Genomic DNA, 21363 nt, shown 5'->3' with positions numbered 1-21363 from the left:
TCGAATAATGCCCCACGGTTGGGGTTTGGCTGTGAGAGCGCCAGTTCCTCGCGCCTCCCTGCAACTCTCGTTACTGTGCAGTTACATTTCAGTGGCGCATTTGGAACAGTTGCCGTTCTTGGCCGGTTGCCCTGACCTCCTGTTGCATACATTTGCGTATGATCCCCCTCACTCATTTTCTCTGCCAGGTGAACTTTATTTTACGAGAGAAACGTGTTTTGCCTCAGCCCCCTCCTCTTCCAAGCTCGCCAGTCTTGTTTTTCTTGTTCGTCAGGAGGCATTGTGCAGACTGTGGCCACATCACTGCAAACACACCAGCTGAAGGCACCTGTGGTGTTCATATTGTCATCAGCTGAAAAATCCCTTTACGTGTACTTTGTTGCCCAGACATGTTGGTGTGCGCCTACTTGCGTGCAAGCTCAAATTGGCCTTCGCTTTTTGTGGGCGTGGGTGTCTGGAGGCTGTATTCGTTAGCTGATTGAGTTGCTTCTCTTGCGGCATTGCACGTTCTGCTTTAAATTGAACTTTGGTGATTTATCACTAATGTCATCACAGTGCAGTCGTGTAACCCACCCCCGAGGCGTGCGCACACGTTCCTGCAGACTTTCCCGCACACGGGAACCCTTTCTTCTGCAGTGGCTGAGCACTCCATCACCTGCTCACACATCCCTAAGCACTCCTTGTCCCGCAGGGGGCCAGAGGTCATGACCTGACACACCCCGTAGGGTGCTGATGTCTTCGGAAAATCTGCCTGAAAGCAAAAAATGCAGGCTTCCTTTTTACATTACTGCATGCCTGCGTCTGCGGAGTAAGAACGGACTTGGGGCATTAAATAAGGGAGTCAGTAAGGATTGCCTGTAATGTATGTAATGAAACACAGATACACACAACCGAAGTCTTCGCTCCACGTGCAGTCCCATACCGAGTCCTTCCTGTCGTTCCCCGCTGCAGAGGAATGGGAGCGTTTGGCTCATGGTGCAGGAATGCCCGGCACCAGGCCAGACGGTGAGCTCCCAACGAAGGCACTGAGATGACGACGCTAGCGGCGTTGTTTCGCCCACGTGTCTCACCGCCGTGACGGCTGTTTTACCTTCAGAGGGGCGCGGCACCTCCAGCTGCCATCTTTTGTGCACGTCTCATTTTGAAGCGTCCTCTAGTTTGGCGAGTCCTGCGTCTTTTGAGAACAACACTGATCTGAGTTCAGTGTTCTTCCTGGCCACATGTTAGTGCGGTAGAGTTTCATTACGAAGGGAAGATGACTGATGACTGTTAATAACATACTAAATCTGGGCAGACTTGGGGTACAGCCATGCGCCGTTGGCATAATTGTAGAGCGCGCGTGTGCTGCGCTGATTCTCTCTCTGCCTAAGGAATGCGTAGGGCAATGCTTTTGTTTTCTCATTGTCGTGTTTTTGTTTTGCGTGTCTCTCTGTGCTGGGCAAAAGTGTGTCCTGCTATGACCTCATGCTTTTTGGCTGGAAAAATCTCATTTCTTGCTGAAAAACATCCTTAACTAAACCTCATTTTTATCTCTACGTCTCTTGCCCCCCCCCCCCCTTCCTGTCTGTAGGCTGGCCGGATAGATAAGTCCTACCCTACGGTGTGCGGACACACGGGGCCCGTGTTGGACATCGATTGGTGCCCCCACAACGACCAGGTCATTGCCAGTGGCTCTGAAGACTGCACCATCATGGTATGATTACTGCCTTCTGTGCATGCTGTTCCATTTACTGGGGTGGGGGTGGGGGGTCGGGGTCGTATCTCATTCATCACCTCACTGAATAAATTATGTTTATTACAGAAAGGATGTCCCCTATGCATTATGTTGGTTAAGTTTTGGCCTTGTTTTATCTCATCAAAAGTGTGTATGTGAGAGATGTCTGCAGCAATGATGGGCTTCCCATGCATGCTGCTTTAGATTACTTTAAATCTGCCAATAGCATACACGGTGCTGCTCTACTGAAAATTTAAGCCTAATATATTTGAGGTTTTTACACTGTACTGAATATGTAATAATTCACCTCTGCATGGTAAAAACAACCATAATTCAGAATTCTGTTCATGATTGGTAGACATAACTCATGGAAATGGGGTTAGATCAGTCATGACCTTTTGGGGGTGGGCCCCCTTTTTATGCAGAAAATCTGATCATTATTTAAAGAAAAGTCAGTTCCAAGCACTGTTCATTGTGTTAGCTGGTTTTGTGCATGTGGATTTTGTTTTTGCCACTGTTCTGAACTCGCACCCATTTCTTGCCTTGTTTGTGATGGACAAGCCAAGTGTAGTGCGATTCATAGGTTCAGTTCTAGTGTGTAAGAGTTCAGCGAGCCATCCAGACCTCCAGGATTCGGAGCAGGGCAGTACAAGGATGGGTTGGGATAAAATGCACTGTCGGAGTAAATAACAGTGGTCCCTGTGACATCGCTAGACCCACTGAAAACAGCTGGAATGGTCCAAGTCCCACAGACAGTTATTAGGGTCAGCAGCTGTGAAGTCTCAGTAAGCTCCTCCTGCTCAGTGAGCGTGACATGGGAACGTCACGTGCCATGAATGACATCATAACCAGAGCTTGTGTGCCTCTGAATATCACTACTGAGCCTGCACACTGAAATGGACCCGGGAAGTGATATCCAAGCGGGACATGACCTATACCAGAGCAGTGTTCGAAAAGCGTGTTGAATGTTTCACTATAGCAGCATCCTGAGATACGTTGTCAATTAACGTTACAAATGTTATGTGGTTATACTGGTGCTCTGCTGCCCCCATCAGGCTGGCTATGGTAGATGCAGGTTCTGGAAGTAAACTAATACATCATAAACCTGTTCAAGGGTTACATCATAACCCTGTTCAAAGGCTTTTTGACCCATGCAAAGAAAAATGCCACCCTTTTTCTGTAGGAAACGCGAGAGTGGCATCATGATCTGAAAGCGGTGGCCTCTCCTCTTGTTCTCCGTTTCAGGTGTGGCAGATCCCTGAGAATGGCTTGGTGACCTCCATGTCCGAGCCCGTGGTGGTGCTAGAGGGCCACTCCAAACGGGTGGGCATCATCACCTGGCACCCCACTGCCCGCAACGTCCTGCTGAGCGCAGGTGAGTGTACCCGTCTAGTTGCTTCACACCACATGACCCAGTTTACCGAGCACATCGCCGTCACCTAACCCGAGCAGCCTTTGGCAAACCCTGTGGCGGAATAAAGGCACTGGTGCTGTGGTTGAGAGAAAGTCAGCAAAACCTGAGGAGAACTTTGGTACCCGGTCCATGTGAAAACCAGAACGATGCGTTCCACCGGGGTGTGCGTCGCCTCAGTGCAACGTGGCAGAAGGGTAATGTGTTTACAGGAGCGCACGGGACACCTGAACATGATGCCAAATGAGAACACCGCACGCAACGCCTCCATTTGTTGTGCAAACACAAGATCATGTCTTACAGTGCTGTAGGTCCCAATTTGCTGGGACCCACAGCTCAGTACAATGAGTGTGCTGCAGTAAGTGCACCAGATGGACAATCTAAATGTAAGCATTCACATGCTGTACAACAGCATGTAAATTACACATGACTTAAAAGTTTACTTGTTGGTTTTTATTTTGGTTTGCTTTGTTGTTTTTTTTCTACCGAGTGTAGGCATTATGTAGCTTTGACGAGCGTGGACTTGCAGAGGTCTTGCGTATTCATGGTAAAATGAAGGCGACAGTAAAATCCCAGCTAATTTGCCATTATGTCCTAGATTAATTTTTTTTCTTTGTGGTGCAGTTGTCCTCATTCAGATGTATTCTGTATTTCTGGCTCCATTTTCAGAGATGTAGCACCGTTCCTCCTATTAAAGCCTTGCTCTAAATCTCTGTCTGTTTTACCCTCGCACTGTTCCCCTGTGAACTTGTCAATGGGGCATTCTCTTTCGTCTGTCTGTGTCTGTCTCTCACCCAGAAACACGTTCTCCATCGTTTTCTTCAGACTCCTCCTAGCCAATTCTCCTGTCGTGATCCAAGTATCTCTAAACCCATTGATCGGTTTGGTTAAAGAAATTCTTCATTCAAGGCTTTGCTGCTTAGGAACGATGTCTACTTTGAGCCTTTCACCAAAGCCTTGGGGAGCTCAATTGAACAGCCTTCCGAGCTTCAGTGATTTGGGTATTGGGTATCACACTGTATAGAGTACTGATTTCTTTAGTTATCGAGTGTTTTATACGTCTTTATTGTCCTGATTAAATCTGCCATACAAAGTTTGAAGTGTCTGTCTGTGTCTGTGTGTCTGTCTGTCTGTGTTCGGTGAATTCCCACTCCCCCTTCTGACATGCAGGCTGCGACAACATGATCATGATCTGGAACGTGGGCACAGGCGAGGCCCTCATCACCCTGGAGGACATGCACCCAGACGTCATCTTCAGCGCCTGCTGGAACCGCAACGGCAGCCTCATCTGCACCGCCTGCAAGGACAAGAAGATCCGCGTCATCGATCCGCGTAAGGAGGAGCTCATCGCGGTACGGCCACGCACACGCACGACAACAAAGTCTGCGGTGATCCCTCTGTTCTCTGACATACAGCCGCATAAAACGCGCCTGCAAAAAATTGGGCATGCATTGGCAATATAGATGAGGCCACTGTTACACACACATGCACGCTCACACAGAGGCGCACACACGTGTGCAGGTCTGCAAGAATCAGGGGCTGTGTGATTAGCCCCCAGGTGCCGTCTGTTAAAATGTGTCAAATAGTTGTGCTTCAGGAGCCCAGTGTTGCAGCCTTACAGATGGAACCTCTTAATATTACGAGCAGATTTAAAACTGTTGTCTGCAGTCCCCCATGTGACAGGATTTTTATGACGCGCGCGTGTGTGCGTGCTTTTTTTTTTTTTTGTCGGAGGCAGGAGAAGGATAAGGCCCACGAGGGGGCGAGGCCCATGAGAGCCATCTTCCTTGCTGACGGGAACATCTTCACCACTGGATTTAGCCGCATGAGTGAGAGGCAGCTTGCACTCTGGAACCCGGTACGCACCCCCCCCCCGATGCACAGACATATGCATGTGCACACACACGCGCACATGCACGTGTGTGTGTATGGGATTGTTAAAAGTGATTGAGTGTGTTCCAGTAGTTTAATGGAGCAAGTAGGAAACCCATCTAAGACTGAACAGATTTGGGTGTGTTCAAGTCTAGACTTAGTGTAGGCATAATAGTGTAGTCAGTGGAGAATCCCCATCGACACTGCAGTTTGGTCCAAGAAATTGCTAAGTATGGGTGTATTGGGAAACAAGTTAATCCCTGGTGAGCTGCTGTTGACAAGTGAGTAAAATATACATAGATATTACATGTTGACTGTTGCGTGTCCAGCAATAAATTCAGAGTAGTAGGGGAGCACTTGTGGGTTTTTTCCTGACGTCCCTCTGGTTTCTCCTCCAGCAAAACATGGAGGAGCCAATCACTGTCCATGAGATGGACACCAGCAATGGTGTCCTGCTGCCTTTCTACGACCCTGACACCAATGTGGTCTACCTGTGCGGAAAGGTAAGTACCCTGCAGCTATCCTGGGGTGGGGCTGAACGAAGCCTCTTCCCTCACGTTCAATGCGTTTACTATTCCTGCTTTTCAAATACCCTTATTTTCATATAGCCATGGCTTATGATGTCCAATAAAAACGAGGTTTTCTAGAAGTCGATGTGGACGCTGCTGCTCACTCGGCCGCCGCCCATGTTGTTGGCAGGGCGACAGCAGCATCCGCTACTTTGAGATCACGGAGGAGGCGCCATTCGTGCACTACCTCAACACGTTCACCACCAAGGAGCCGCAGAGAGGCATGGGCTACATGCCCAAGAGGGGCCTGGACGTCAACAAGTGTGAGATCGCCAGGTGGGTGGAGTCTCCCAACCTCGCACCGTCAACACCGAGCACTTTAAAAGGTGGATCACTGTCATGATGCACACGTTGCTTTACAAGTTTCTAATGGTCAGTGTTAATAAAAAGATGGAGATCTGTTTTGTGGGTGGGAATATTCAGCTGGAGGGAGCAAACTGCCAAGAGCTAGCCATGAGTTGGTGGGGGAATGTGGAATTCTTTAGTGGAATTGCAATTTAGTTGCCATTTACCCCCCCCCCCCCCCCCCCCCCCAAAAAAAAAAAAATTACTTTTCAATAGTTCTAGACCAACATTGTTTTTGACATAAATGTCTTTGTCCTGCTCTTTCAGGTTTTACAAGCTGCAGGAGAGGAAGTGTGAGCCTATCATCATGACGGTGCCAAGAAAAGTGAGCCCTATTTACCAATTGCACCATGTAGTGCTTTTAGTCACTCAGCACCAGAGGGCGCCAGAAGGAGCAGCATTTATGACCCTCATGAAGAACCTTAGGACAGGGGGACTGATTAGATCAACAGCATGGGAGAAATATTTATTCATTGTAGATTTTTCACTTTTCGGTGACGGTGTAATGACGAGGACCACTTGCACAATCTGTGGACTAAAGACTAGTTGATGTGGGAGTATAAATGTACAATTACAGCTGTGTTGCAGCTTAAAATGTCGCTATTTTAAAAAATGTATTATCTAAATATTACGCAAGCTCTCAACCTACGACAGTGGTTCAAATGGAATACCAAAGAGCTTAGACGAATATAATTTGCTGACTAGGGTTTGGACTGGCTACTTTGCAGCATTTCTTGTGCTAATCAGTAACGTACATGGCTCCTTCGCTGGCTCTCCGCAGTCGGACCTGTTCCAGGATGACCTGTATCCAGACACGGCAGGTCCAGACTGCGCCCTCGAGGCCGAAGAGTGGTTCGAGGGCAAAAACGGCGAGCCCATCCTGATCTCCCTCAAGCACGGCTACATTCCTGGCAAGAACCGCGACCTCAAGGTGGTGAAGAAGAACGTCCTGGACAACAAGCCCAAGGCTGGCAAGAACGTGGAGAACGCCCACCCCACCAAGACAGCCACCCATGTCGCCACGGCTCCGTCTATTGTGAGTTCTCCAGGGTTGTAAGCTTCCTTTTAAAGGATTATAGAGAAATCTTTAAATCTGCCTACATACAGAGAGCAACCTATTGTGTTAGTGAAGGTTTGTCAGTAAGAATTGACAGTCTTGAATGTGGCTCCACCATCTTGACTGCAGCTTCAAATGTGCCTGCACCCACCTTCATACAGAGCAAGCCTGTAATCACAGAAGCCACTTTAATGCAAACCCTCCACATACACTTTCTAGACCCTCTTGTGCTTGTATACACAACAAAATATTATTCTTGGTATGCACACACAACACAACTAAAGCCAGGTCACAGACCTTTGACATGCGTCATTCTGTCGATTGTGATACACTTCTTCAGAGCTAGTCACTGAGAGCTAAAATTTTCCCTCTGCTACTCAGCCATTATTCTCCTTGGAAATCTCTTCTGTAATCTGTATAGGGATTGCTTCAGACAGAAAATTGTCTCTTTAGGAAAAGTCTTTCACTGCCCTCATCACTGTGAGATCCAAGGATCAGTTCTTGGCCCCCTCCTTTTGAATTGTTTACATGTTGTCAATCGAACAAACTATCCGTAACCGTGGTCTTGGTCACTGTTGTGCAGATGACACTCAGTTATATTGAAATGTAATTTCCACCATCGTTCCCAATAGTACTTCTACGACCGGATCCCTGATGCATGTTTTGACCTCATGTATCTCTGATCTCAATCTCTGGAAGAATGAGAATTTTCTTAAATTAAAATAATTTTAAGCACAGTCAAAACTGAAATCATTAGGTCCTAAGTAGGGTTGGGTTAATAGACATCGTAATTGTCTGTTGTTGATGGCTGATAATTAGTTATTGTAATTAATAGTTAATAATGTAATGTAATTGTTTTGAATAGGCACTGGAAAACATTTACATGAATTCTGTATCTCAAGCCCTGACTCAATCTGCTTTGTTTCATCTGCCATATTGCCCCTCTTTGTATATTAATGATGCAAAAACTCCATTCCATACCTTCGCCACTTCCTGTATTGACTATTACCTCTTAAAAAACCCAAAACCTATGAATCCTCTTTGTCACAGTCAAAGCTCTGCATTGCTCCTGTTTTATCTTTCTGAACTCCTTCATCTTTATAGTCCTTGTCGCAATTTCAGCTCTTCTGGCCGTAATCTCCTCACTGTACCTTGCACTAGGCTGTCCTCTATGGGTGGCAGGGCACTTCAATCCACACCACCGCAGCTATGAAATGCGCTCCCCCCGTTTCTCTGGGACTGTACTTGTGTTGCGGTTTTCAAATCTCAGTTAAATATTTGGTCTTTCCTCCAACGCTATGCTACTTTTCTCTGCTTTTCCTCCCTCTCCCTGAGTTCTGTGCTATGTGACCTTAGGTATGGAAAAGGTGCTATGTAAATCAGTTCTTACCCCCCCGCCCCGCCCCCAAATTCAGCTTTTCTTCGTCTGTGGGATAAAGGAATTGCAATGTTCATAGCCTGCAGTAAATCAAAAAGTTCCAAAGCCAATACATTTCATTCTGTGTGCATTTTGGCCTTGTGTTTTCTGAATTGAGACCATTAGGTTGTTGACCATTTAGTGCACATACATTCAAGTTAACTCCTGCATTTGTTTTTTGACTGCTTAATGAACTAATTAATGGAAAGACCCAGTGTTGTGGCAGTCACGGTTCCTATAGACAAAAGCAGCTTGTTTAATGGCAAACTGCAAAATTCTGCCTGTCCTGAGACATCTGCCACGTAGCAGACGCTCTTGTCTAGAGCAATGTACAAAAGTGGTTTGTTGTGGAAGAAATCCATAACTTACCTTAGGCTGTAACTTTAGTACCTTAGACTAAGGACCCCATTAAGCTATAACTGTGTCAGATAGATACAAGCAAAGGAAATGTATAATGCATCTTTAAAAAAATTGACACAGAGGGAGAGAGATTATGTAAATAAGTGCAGTTGGTGAATAATCAAGTTCCGCGTATTGTCTCAAAGCAGACCGCTCGGTGCACATGTATGTGTACACACACATGCCCCTTTAGATTCACCCCCATATATAATGTAGCCTTGTCTTGGTGTTCTGTGGCTCCTGTGTTTACACTTCTTGTACTACTTGTATCATGCTGTCACTCTGCCTTTTTCCTGTTTTGGACTGTTTGGACATGTGAATGTTGCTAGTGGACATTAAGCAATATTTTTTCTGAGCAATTGCGTAAGTGATTGGAGTGTGGGGAAACAGTAGAGAAATATTTGTTTGTTTAGCTTCTGGTTTCATGTCTTTTTAAAAACAATTTCTTTTACAGAAAAGTGAAGAGAAGATGGATGAGGTGTTGAAAGAAATAAAATCTCTCAGAGAGCTGGTCAGCAGCCAGGAGAAGCGAATTGCCAAACTTGAGGAGCAGTTGTCCAAGATGGACATCTAAAAGGACCCAATCCTTTACCCACAGCTACTGTTCAGGATGTTCTATTGGCCAGGTGGGCAGGACCCGTCACTGCCAATCAACCATGACAGAGTTCCATCTGAAGCCTGCCCAGCAACAGCCCTAACCAACATTCCAAGATGAATTTTTTTTTCTTTTTTAAATCTCTTTTCCAACCCCCGAACACACATCTTCAAAAGGAGAGATGGAGAGAAACAAACAATAGGTCTTTCACAAGATTGAAGAATATATCTCTTACTAACCTTTACTCCCAATCTTTCAGCAGTGCTTGTTTTATTTGGTGTATTTGAAGAGTCTTAACATTTTCTGTTTATATTGTTGAATATATCGTGACCAAAATTCCAATGTGAATCCTTCACATAACTCATGATGTACTCAGGCGTTGACACAGCCACCAGTATTGCATTCCTGCTCATCCCATCCACCCAGTTCTTTGTTGCCAGATTTTTAGAGGAGACCTCTGTTCTTCCTCTTTGACAGTATTTGACCCTAGCTCTTTCGTTTTCTTACTCCAACCTTTTGTTCTAATAAGGGACAATGCAATAGAAGGGGGAATTGTTTGAATCCTATATTACCATTTTGTAAGGTATTGACAAAAGGAAAGAAAAATTGAAGTTGATTTTATTCAAACATGTGTACAGTTGGAGCATATGTACATATCAATGGAGTAAAACATCTACCTACTGAAAAAGTCTTAAGTCTTGTTTAGTTTGGTCATTATATAGGTGCCAGTCTAAAGCTTTATTGTTTGGAACATTCCTGTACTGACATGCTTGTTCCAGTTGCCGCAGACGCAGCCATTGAGGTCTGACTTCTCATGGCCTGCGCTTGCCTCTCTCCTGGAAACAGTATCCTCTCATTATGCTAATTACGATCGATAAAGGGTGGCCCTGATTAAAAGCATTTTCCCTGTTTGATTCTTATATTCTTGAATTGTACCATTTTGCGTTTTCTCGGTTAAAACATCCTTTTAATTACCCAGAACCATGCAGTGAACCCCCTGTTTAGGGGACCCTCCATCTGTGGTCTCAACTTATGGACCTGCTAAGCAATTTATGAAAGACTTCTAATCTAAGACCAGTTTGTTTGTTGTTTGAATGCGTCAAAGAGGATCTGTTTGTAGCTCAGGCTACAGTAGGCTACAATATGAATTGAGTGTCAGGCCTTTAGAGAGTCTCTGTGTGGTTGGATGCATGAATTGGGGCCCCTGTCCAGGGGTGGGTAAACTGCCACTTCAGCCAAGCAATGCAAACATGACTAGCACTGTATGACGGCTCACGTTGCCAATTATGTAATAAAATGATAAGCCGTTAGCCATATCAGGGTTGTTCATTGAACTGTCCCTTTAAGATATTCAAAACTTTCCAAAAGGTGTCGCAAACAACCCCAAAGTGTGTGTGTGTGCGCGCATGCGCGCACCTCAACCCTTTCCTTATTTTGGTTCTTGCCTTGAAGCTGAGTGCTACAGCTCCAGGACTCTGTGCCCTTTCTTCTTCGCATGCCTGTCCATGCGTTACCTGCGGAGATGGAGATTTGCCGCTACTGCGCTGTGCTTGGCTTCCTGTTTCCGTTGTGTACAAGCTACTTGCCATGCTCTCCTGACCATGCAGAACCAAGTCTGCCTGGCAGTCTAGCCGCACTTTGGCAAGACTGTATGCCTGCAGCAAGGCAACAAGACTCAGCACCTGTTTGCAGGACACAAATGTAAAGGATCTTGCCAGAACTTTGTTGCAATTTGGAGTAAATTAAGATTTAAAAAAAATTGAACTAAACATTGAAGTTTAAGATGTATTTAGACTACTGCTCATGTTTGTCCCTGCATCCTGTCCTCTGCCCCAAAAATCTGCATTTCTTTGTATGTGGCTAACACCTTTTTTTTTTTTTTTTTAATCTTTTTTCCAAATTTAGTTAAGTAGGAAACGAAAGTTGTCAGCCGGTGTAGTACAGACAGTGCCCCCCCACCCCCTGTGCGTGTGTGTGCGTGCGCTTGTGCATGTTTACCCAGTTTTAGAAAGGATTGGTATTTCCTGCTGAGGAATTCCTCATTTAAAACCACTGAAGGGGTTGGCAATTAAAGTAAACTAGTGGAGCACAGCTACAGAGGAAGTGACCATAAACCTGCCTACATGTTCTATGTATTAGTAGTACCATTAGTTGCTGCTTTGGTTTTCTTTCTTTCTTGGGGGGGGGGTTCGTTTAAATGTTGATGTGCACAGATGGAATCAGGAAGTGTCAGAGAGGAGTGGGGTATTTACTGTGAAGCTCACCATGTCTGAGTGGGTAGATTATTGTAAGGTGGTAAAGGATGTGTGTGAGAAGGGCAGGTGGACCTGCAGGGCTCTCCATACCTACGGATCCGCACTGCCTCCTCCACAATTAAATTAAATCCTGTGCTCCTGATGCCGCCGATACCAAACGGTTTGTGTCTGTTGTAGTGTTGATTTAGCAGTTTTACCTGAACTGCTACTTTTAAGAACGAATCCATCTCACTCCCCCACAGGCCCTTGGCATGATCAGCTTCGATGATTGGCTCTTTAATGCGCTGCTGATTATGCTAGTGAGGCCTTTGTAAATGATCTCCCTCTGCGTCATTTACTGCGGTTTGCGGAAGCTGCGTTTTTACACTGGTTCTAGGCCGCTTTCTCAGTTTGTCTTAAAAACGGTTGAAGTAAGGGATTGGTGAAAGTGGATCGGTTCCTTTATAAAGGCGAGGGGTGGAAGTGCTCATTTTGCTTTTGAGGAGATGGTGGCGTGGCACTGCAGTAGAAGTTGGCTGATGTTACTGAACGACAGGGTCCTGTGTAGGTTGAAAAGAAATGCAAACTCGAAAGCTTATTGTATGTGATTCCATTTTTTTTTTTTTTTTTTTTTTTTTTTTTTTTTTTTTAACTTGGTGCCCCTGTGAAACTGCGTAAGACGAGAAACAGTTCCTGAATTATCCCTGTTCATTTTAAATAACATACACGGAACAAGAGTTTAAAAAATAAATCCAAAGAAACAACAAAAACTGCTTGGTGTATATTTGTACTGTTCTTCCCCTGTTCATTCTGCTTCACCCATCAAAGAATCTGAAAAATAAATATTAAGCTCTTCAACATCTTTGTACTCGTCGTTCTTATCACCATGGGACCTGCCTGTGTTCAGGGGGAGGGGACTATATGCTTGGGTGAAAGCAGTTGCCACCATTGTCACATGCTGATCATCTGTACGATTGGATAACGCAGTCCTGCGTTGGCTTGTTCAACGCTTCCGTCGCTGTTTGAAACCTCAGCTTGGTCTGACGCTGAGGCAACTTCCTGTGCTTAAATTAAACAGCAAGAACTTTCGTCAGGAGCACGAGCAGAGAGTGAGAAGACCCTACAATCCGTTATCAGTGACGCCAAGGTCTTTGGTCAGTACATGTATATACATTTACATTTTCTTTATACTTGACCTGGAATTGATGCGGTAGCTAATTATTGAGAACTTTTCAAAATGTATTAAAATCAACAAAGCTTTGAAGCTTATTATTTCAACACGCACCATTAAATCTACAAAGTGAATAGCAGCAAAAATGGTAACCAATAGTAACCTGTTAAAAATCTGACACTAGTTTATTTGTTTAAATTGTTAGTTGACTGAAGATGCTGTACTTAGATGGTGCATGTTGTTCAGGATGTGAAACCTAAAATATTATATTAACTCCAGGATGAGGTTTTTTGTAAAAATTGGTGCTAGTTTTTCACTTTATGGACTACTGTTCTAACAAGTCCTCTTTACTTGAGCAAGGAAATTATAATAAAACACCACACTTGGTCAGAGGCGTGTATTGAAACAGTTTTAATATGTCCGTGTTTTGAAGGGCCTGGTGAAAAATGTGACCAGCAGTGTGTGCTCTGTGGCTCCCTTTATTCTCCGAGTTCTGCTTTCTTTCTGTGCTGTAGATGACGATGACGACCAACCGACCTGAGCTCAGGCAACTTCTTCTTTTGCTGCTAAGCACAAGCAGCCTGGTTTCCTCCAGACGCTTACTCACTGTGGGCGAAGGGTCCCAAAACAGAATCACCACACAGCAGCAAGGTATAGGGGCCACGCCCCATACGGGTCCTGAAATTCTGTTCAGCGAGGCTCTTTCACAGACTTTACCCACTGCAAGGTTGAACGAACAGGCTCTTGATGGTGGTCGTACAACAGTTCAGCATGCTTCAGAAGTAGTCACCAGCCAACATCCCAAGAGAAGTGAAACTTCTGGAATTCCTCATCTCGGTACAGGAAATGAAAGACACATCTCTGAACACTTGCCAGCAGGTACCGAACATCCAGCATATAGCAAAAGTTATCTACATTCTCAGCTTCCTGTGAGTAACCCAGCGTCTGCATTACCACCAGGAAGTTCTACTCCCACCCTTCCTGTGAGAAACAGCAGTTCTGTCTCACCACAAGGAACTTCTGTTCTCACCGCATCTGTCCCAGCCACTCCTAAAAAGATGACCCCAAACCACGCCACACATTCTGCAGTCAATGTCCCAACGATGCACAAAACAAATGGATCCTTCCTGCCGAGAACAACAGGCCAGCAAGTCCATGATTGGAACAAGACTACGAGCATGCGCAGCACCCAAACGCAAGCCACGCCCACCACGAGTAGGGACAAGGATCACGTTTGCTCCACCGCCACCCAGAAGAGGGATAGCCTCGCGGGCCGCTGCCTTATTGCCATCGCCGTGCTGGCTGGCCTGGCGACCACCTTCATTGTGATCACCATCGTCTTGGCAACGAAGCTGGCAGGCCGCAAGTACAGGCACCAGCCTCACGTGCTTGAGGACTTGGACACAGAGATGCTATGCATCTCTCGTGTGGTCAGCGGTGGTTTCGGTGGTGGCGGCAGCGACATGGACCGGCCCGTGCCCAAGCCCAGACGGCCCAGGAACAATGGCGTGTTGATCCCCACCACGGATGACGAGGATGGGGATGACCTCACCCTCAATAGCTTCCTCCCTGACACAGAATGTGCAGCGTAGAGATGCTATTGAGCTTTCTGTTTTAATCAGGTCTTCCTCTGTGGCTCTAACTGAAGGAAATCTGAAAAGTTTTATATACCCACACCCAGAAAAGAGGGGGAGAGATCTTCACTAGAATGCTTTACTCTTCTGTCAGAAGTTCTAGCTCACTGACTGAGAGAATCTGCAACTGGTTTGTAAAGAAATAAATGCAAACATAACTTCTGACGTATCCCGCTGAAAACCTGGATACAGCGCCGCAGTGCTTTTTCCTCATATACTACATCAGTCCCTTTCCTGAACATGAGGAGGGCCTCAGCTAACGTGAAAGGGGTAATGTGTCTGTGCGAGTGTTCAGTATAGCTTAGCGTGCAGGAAGTATGCCTGAACAGGCTAGAGTGATGAGGAGGAGCAAGTTGCCCATTTTAAGTAAAGCTCCAGGAGCTCTAATTGTCTGCCAAGTAACAGAAGCATGAATGTTGGTGCTCTTTCTGAATGTTGGATCACACATTTTTTAAAATACTGTGGAGTAATAAACATCATATGCACATGTTAACCAATATTTACGTATTTGGATATATAATGGAGTGAGTGAAAATGCATTTAGGGGAGCGACCTACTCTATAACTCTACCAGACTGCCATGTTTTTCACAGAGAACTGTAATATGTGATCTTTTGGCACCACTGTAGGTTCTATATTTTAAATTAAAACTGAATGTGAAAGGCATTGTAGTCTATTGGGTACAGCAATAGAACAGAATTAGAATAGGTAGAATTTATTTAATAAAGTGGCAGTGTGTATACTGAAGTCTTTTTTTTTTTTTTTTTTTTTTTTTTTTTGATGCTTATTGGATGTTGAACACTCTACACTCCTTATCTATCTGGGCCATTTCCCAAAATCACCATAGTCTTAAGATCATCTTTAAGCAGTTTAAGATTTAGGATGGTCTTTGTTTTTCGATGCTTTAAAAGCATCCCAACCCTAATTCTTGCTGATGGATTGCCTTTGCACATGTATTATATTTTCAGATTCAGTTGTATTCCCCCCCCGCGCTACAATTATGTAACTTTGATGTCTTTCTGAATAGATTTCTACTTTCTGCATTCATTTTATTTTAAAACCTTTTTTTCCCCTCTCGTTTGTATCTACTGTAAGCTGCAGTATGCCTGTGGACTCTCACTGTATGTATTTGAGTTCATAAGGTTTGGATGTATGGTTTAAGGTTTTACATGTGGTGTGCATGTACACAGCCTGAATTTGTGGATGAGAGGCTGTAATAGCAGATGGCAGATGAGAGACAGCAGAAACTGGGCTCAGAAATAAGAGCCACACCCAGTAGTTGCCTGCGGAACTTCACCCACGCACGGTACGGCCTGGCCTGTTTCATGGACAACACTTTCCAGAGAGACTTCTGACAAGATCTTCAGTAACCGGCATAAAAGAAAACGATAATACATCTATTCTTGTGTTACAAAACAGTGTAAGTATGAATCTGGAGAGACCTTTTTTTGTTATAATACATTATATGTTAAACATCGTGCACATATGAGTTAATAAACAATAAATAAGAGTTAAGACTTTTGGTTATGCTGTTATTAGTAAATAAACTGACCTACCTTTGGAAAGATGCATGCACAGTTCTGCAAAGTTTTTTTTTTTTTTTTTTTTTTTTTTTTTTTTTTTTTTTTTTTTGACGGGTTGACGTTCTCTTTTAGCATAGATGTGGATCGAACTCATGCTACTCCACCCCCCTTATGGTTTAAGAAGAGAGGAGGAGAGTAGGTTGCACAGCCTTTTCTTAGAAAGCTTTTTATTTCGCATACACATGGGCACAGGCCAGCATACAGAGTACAGAGGCAGCTTGCATTTCGGTGCATTCTCTCTCTCCTTTCCTGGTTCATCGATTTTCTTAGTACTGAAGTGAGTGAGTGGCATCACAGAAAAGAACAACATAGCAGTAAGTATTTTTTTTCCCCATTCAAATCTGTGGTTTTTATTCCACAGAATGAAATGTTTTGGCAAAAAGTAATTGGCGTTGATGAAATGGCACTCTGGCTGTAATTTGTGTACTCTCTGGCATGGGCTTTGAAAAAGTTTTCATGGCACCTCTGGCTATGGCCTCTTATCCAAGACTGAATTTTTAAACATTGCTGTGCCATGCTTCAGAGTTTTCGTGCAACATCGCTACCCTAAACAAAAGGCTTTAGTCCAGATGACACTCGCTCATCCTTCACTGTTAGACTGCGTGTCATGAACGCTACACAGATTTGAATGAATCAGGTCAATTTTCCAGGCTGCAATTCAGCACAATTGTTTGCTACTGATTTGGATTAGAGTGTTCTACATGCAGGAGCTGCCAACACATTAGATGCACTGGAGAGGTTCATAGCACCACTCATCTGGGTTTCCATGGACTTCGGCTAATACCTGGACTACGTCAAACTCTTCATTTGCAAAGATTTTTTAAAAAATCAGCAAAGTAGGTAATTGGATTAAACTTTACTGGATTTGTTAATGGAATCTCCTCAGTGTCGGGTTAAATGGAGAATTATGAGGACTAAGCAGAAGTCACACTCGCAAGTAGATACGCAATAGCTGCTGCTAATGTAATAAGATAATGTACTGCTTAATATTTAGGAAGTTACTTTCTATAAATCAGATACACAGATTAAGGGCATATTGACTGTGAACTGGGACTTCCTCATTCATAATACAATTAGTTCTTTGTATTATTTCTGCTTCATGTGTTTCCTTTTCTCTTGGACTTTTTTCTGCCAGTGCAGAAAAGATTCTCAAGTTTCTGGTCTGCTCTGCTGCACCCATTCAGAAATAGCATGTAAATACAGGGTAAACCCAGGATAGTCCCACTCTGCATTTTGTCTATCTGTCTCTCCCATGCTGTCTCTCTCTCTCACTGCTGAAGCAGATGGTTCATTGTGTGGTATGTGGTTGGTGTAAATGGAGGGAACAAAATTACAAACCAGACCTTGGCTTGCTGTGTCTCCACCCCAAATAAGTAATAACCTGCAGTAACAAGAATAGATTTAACGCAAACTGGCAGCAGAAACTCACCATGTATATTCACTGTAACATAGTTTTGGACATGTATGGACATGCCTCTACCTTATTTCTATATGAGCAATTACATTGTGTAAAACATAGCAGTGAGGCATTATATGCTATTGCTGTCAAAAAGACTAATGCAAAGGCCTTAAATAGAAAAGCTGATTAAACAAGATTACTTGTCATTAAAAGCACTTCTATATCAATATATATACAGTTTTATAATATTTCAGTGGTATGTATTGCATTCTACAGAGATGTCATATGAAATGTTTGTTTTTTTTGGTTTTTTTTGACCTTGGAGGTTTGATGACAAAAGATTTCAGATAATTGACTGACTTCCTTCCGCTGAGAGATTTAAGGTCTCCGAATGTATGTCTCTAGCTCAGTTGTTCAACAAATCAAATAAATCAAATGGCAAATATCACACATACAAAGCTTATTGGGAATGTAATGCTTAGAATTAAATGGATACTTGGTGCCTTTAAGTTCAAAAATATATTGATGTGATCATACCTCTCCTGAAAAAAAAGGTTCTTTACTTTTTCAGCAGTCTATAATGTACAGCATGGTCATGATTCACTAATACATGCAAATGGAGTTAGCCCATTGTCGTTCATTTATATTGAAAAGAGACAATAAGGCCAAAACCTTTCAGGTCTGTAATATATCTGGGGGAAACTCTGCATATTTATTTGATCAAAATGGATCTTCTTTGTCTTTCTTTAACTTCCTTTAGGTGCTTAAACGTTGCCATGCCGTCATCCACATGTTCACGGTTAGCTGTTACGCTCCTCCTGATGGAGTTTGGCTGGTGCTGTTTGAGTCTGGCCTTCCCCATCAGCGAGTCTGTCGAAGGCAGCGCTGATGAGCCAGAGCTGATCTTCCCCACGGCCCAGGCCACTCATGTGGTCCCCCCCTCCCCCTCCCCCGTGCCTAGCATCACCACGACCTTCATCCGCGTCAAGGACTTCCTGTTCAACCAGGTGGTGGACATCCTGCGTGACAACCTGCTCCTCATCATCGTAGTGACTTCGCTGCTCATTGTCATCATCTTCATCATCTGCTGTGCCTCGGCCCTGAGCCACAAGCGCAAGCTGGAGGCCTACTACCCACCCAGGAAGTCTGTGCCCCGGAAGTACATGTGTGAGGCGACAAAAGGGGTGGCGAGGCAGCAGCAGCGTGCCCGGCCGGGCCCCGAACCCAAGGGTGTCGCATCAGGCTCCGCAAGCTGCCTGCGCACCCCGTCCAAGGCCCTGGTGGGCGAGAAGGAGGGAAAGGAGCCACCGGCCAGAGCACAGCAGGTGCAGAGGGCTGAGGAAGTGCGGGAGGTGGAGGAACAGAGGGAGGAAAAGAAGAAAGGGGAGGAGCCAAAGCCTAGCACCTTGGTGGGTGGAGCTAGCCAGGCTCTTGTATGCACCTGCCACCTGCGGAAGGCCAGCCCATCAGCTCAGTGATGGAGTGGGCAGGTGAACGACTGGCTCTCAGAGACGTGTGGATGTGGACTTTTGTTCTCCAGGAATTCACTTGATTCTGCATAGCAAGAGTTCGGCCACTCAGCTTTGTGCCAAACTATATGTTGGAGGTGCTCAGGTGAATTTATCGAAGGTTCGCTACACAAACTTTGTGTAGCTGTTTCAAACCAAATTACCTGAATCATGTATGTTATTCTTCAGTTTGAGCAAAATACCTGATCTGCTCTTTCACTTGTTAAATTCCCCTTCACTGTGTACAAGGTAGGATGTGTTCTGCATACTGACTGGAGATATTGCTGACTCTCACCATACTGGTAGTATATCAAACTTCTCAGAGCAAGAGAGCTGTTCCTTTTTTTCTGCTTTACCTTTTTAAATGTCTGTAATTATGTCTGTAATTATCGATATCTAGGCGCTAATCTTGAATCAGTATTGTTGACCTGAGAAGCTTGATATATATACGTTTACATGATCAAACTGTGCATTATCAAACAGTAAAAGTGGTATTTTTTTATTTGCAGTTTGGACCTGTGTATTAATTACTTTTAGGTCTATGGGGATTCTTTTTTGGAATAACATTTTTTTTTTTGTTGTTCAGCATTGGGCTTAATGTGAGTTAGAAAGAGTTTATGCCTGTCTTTACCAATATGTGATCACTTTAGGACTGATAAGCATGCGAAACATTCTAAAGTGTGTGTTGCCTTTCGATTTCTGTGACTTGGAAAAGAAAAGGTCTTCTCATTCCATTACAGTGACTTCTCTTTAATTATTTAATCTGTTCCTCTCTGTTTAGTTTTGGCCAATATATAAGTTATTGTCATTATTTCAGTTAAAGTTCAACGCTTAGTTCTATATAAAGTATCTTTGAATTTACTGTTACATTAAATCCTTTTGGTAGACATCAACTTGCTTGCCTTGTTCTGTTACAAATACTGCAAAATGCCATTAACTGCTTTAATAGCTGAAGAGTCAGTCTGAGTTGGGAAAATAATCACAGAAATACTGATCTGTCACTTCTTCAGAGGTGGTCAAAAGTTGGATGGGAAACATTCCTTAAGTTTTATGTTGCACTTCAACTATAATGTGTAAGTGTACTGAGTGGACACTAATCTTTTAAAAGTACAATCATATGAAAAACAAAGCGCATCCTCTTTGAGTTCTGTAGTTTTACATATCGGGATATTATAATAAAATCTTCTGGAGCAGATTCCACCATGTCATTATTTCTTTAACAAAAATTTGTCTATAACGCAGAACACTGCAAACAAATTAAGTACGCTCTTTCTGCTTATATAAATTATAAGGGTGCGCAGAAGCTGGGTGCTGCTAACTGATTAACTGATCATTAGTGTGAGCGCACCTATGAAGGAAGGTGGTTTGGCAGTTTGCTGGTCTGGAGCATTCAGGTGTGTTAATGTGATTCCAAGGAGGAAAAGCGTCAGCAATGATCTTAAGGAACCAATTCCTGTAGCCCATCAGTCTGGTAAGGGTTATAAGGCCCTTTCCAAATGATTTGAAGTCTACAGTCAGAAAGATTGTTCACAAGTGGAAAACATTCATCTTCCCAGGAATGGACATCCCAGCAAATTCACCCCAAAGTCAGACTGCAATGCTCAGAGAAGTTGCAAATAAAACCATGAGCTACATCTCAGACTCTACAGGCCTCAGATGGCATGTTAAATGTTAATGACAGTACAATTAGAAAAAGACTGAACAAGCATGGCTTCTTTGGCTTCCATGGCTTCTTTGTTTTGTAACACAAGAATAGAAGGGTTGCCAGGAGAAAACCTCTTCTTTCTAAAAGAACATGGCAGCACAGCTTATGTTTGCCAAGTTGCTTCTGAACAAACCACAAAACGTCTGCAACAGTGTCCTTTGGAAAGATTGGACTAAAGTGGAACTGTTCGGCTATAATTCACAGAGCCACATTTGGTGAAAACCAAAACACAGCATATCAGCACAAACACCTCATACCAACTGTCAAGCACGGTGGTGATTTATGTTTGATTTGCAGCCACAAGACCTGGGCACCCTGCAGTCACTGAGTTGACCATGAACTTTTCAGTAAACGAAAGTATTCTGGAATCGAATGCAAGGCCATCGTATACCAGTAGCTAAAGCTTGTTCAAAGTTGGGTCATGCAACAGGCCAATAGTTTCAAGTACACCAACAAATCTACAGTACTACACAATACCTGAAAAAGAAAAGAATTAAAATGTTGCAATGGCCCAGTCAAAGTCTAAACCTCAGCCCATCTGGAAATGCTGTGCATAAATAAATAGCCACCAACCTCAATGAACTGAAACAAAGTTGTAAAGAAGAGTGGGTCAATTTCCTCCAGAATGACGTTAGAGTCTGAAAGTCATAAAGAAGAGATTAGTTCAAGTTGAAGCTAAAGGTGGTTTTACAAACTGTACTTAGTTTTTCACACAGCTTCTCAATTTTGGCTTCACTTTTGTTAAGTAATG

General features: G+C 43.9%; 3 protein-coding genes across 8 annotated transcripts in view; all 3 read left to right on the top strand.

The window, feature by feature from the left end:
- coro1ca (coronin, actin binding protein, 1Ca) overlaps positions 1 to 12471 on the top strand; it is a 35124-nt gene extending 22653 nt beyond the window's left edge. For 3 of the 4 annotated variants that reach the window (XM_035526291.2, XM_081713379.1, XM_035526292.2), the window contains exons 3-11: positions 1571 to 1693; positions 2960 to 3089; positions 4296 to 4477; positions 4864 to 4983; positions 5396 to 5500; positions 5697 to 5842; positions 6179 to 6236; positions 6693 to 6947; positions 9239 to 12471. In XM_035526291.2, coding sequence (XP_035382184.1) covers positions 1571 to 1693; positions 2960 to 3089; positions 4296 to 4477; positions 4864 to 4983; positions 5396 to 5500; positions 5697 to 5842; positions 6179 to 6236; positions 6693 to 6947; positions 9239 to 9358 — 1239 coding nt within the window. In that variant the 3' untranslated portion in view covers positions 9359 to 12471. Of the gene's footprint in view, positions 1 to 1570; positions 1694 to 2959; positions 3090 to 4295; positions 4478 to 4863; positions 4984 to 5395; positions 5501 to 5696; positions 5893 to 6178; positions 6237 to 6692; positions 6948 to 9238 lie in introns of those variants that run through there. The other variant, XM_081713370.1, reaches the window with a different exon arrangement.
- Positions 12472 to 12608: 137 nt separating this feature from the next.
- On the top strand, positions 12609 to 15218 carry selplg (selectin P ligand). Of its 2 annotated transcripts, XM_027009251.3 has the most exons (3): positions 12609 to 12767; positions 13300 to 13663; positions 13745 to 15218. In XM_027009251.3, exons 2-3 carry the CDS (start codon positions 13300 to 13302, stop codon positions 14374 to 14376), a joined length of 996 nt encoding a protein of 331 aa, XP_026865052.1. In that variant the 5' UTR covers positions 12609 to 12767; the 3' UTR covers positions 14377 to 15218. The 2 variants fall into 2 exon arrangements, with proteins under 2 accessions (XP_026865052.1, XP_026865051.1); XM_027009250.3 differs by having other exon boundaries at positions 13300 to 15218.
- Positions 15219 to 16043: 825 nt separating this feature from the next.
- tmem119a (transmembrane protein 119a) lies at positions 16044 to 20088 on the top strand. 2 transcript variants are annotated; one of them, XM_027009309.3, is made up of 2 exons: positions 16044 to 16314; positions 18160 to 20088. In XM_027009309.3, the coding sequence occupies exon 2, from the start codon at positions 18176 to 18178 to the stop codon at positions 18875 to 18877; it is 702 nt and encodes a 233-aa protein (XP_026865110.1). In that variant the 5' UTR covers positions 16044 to 16314; positions 18160 to 18175; the 3' UTR covers positions 18878 to 20088. The 2 variants fall into 2 exon arrangements, with proteins under 2 accessions (XP_026865110.1, XP_081569482.1); XM_081713356.1 differs by lacking the exon at positions 16044 to 16314 and adding an exon at positions 16339 to 16836.
- Positions 20089 to 21363: the final 1275 nt, after the last annotated feature.

Source organism: Electrophorus electricus, chromosome 1, assembly GCF_041902795.1.
Source record: "Electrophorus electricus isolate QZ-2024a chromosome 1, ASM4190279v1, whole genome shotgun sequence".
NCBI lineage: Eukaryota > Metazoa > Chordata > Actinopteri > Gymnotiformes > Gymnotidae > Electrophorus > Electrophorus electricus.
The sequence above is the reverse complement of the archived record's forward strand: the minus strand, read 5'-3'. Positions and strand labels throughout refer to the sequence as shown.

Bases quoted from the DNA above. Each gene is read 5' to 3' on its own strand.
- selplg (XM_027009250.3), top strand. From the start codon at position 13,300: ATGACGATGACGACCAACCGACCTGAGCTCAGGCAACTTCTTCTTTTG.
- tmem119a (XM_027009309.3), top strand. From the start codon at position 18,176: ATGCCGTCATCCACATGTTCACGGTTAGCTGTTACGCTCCTCCTGATG.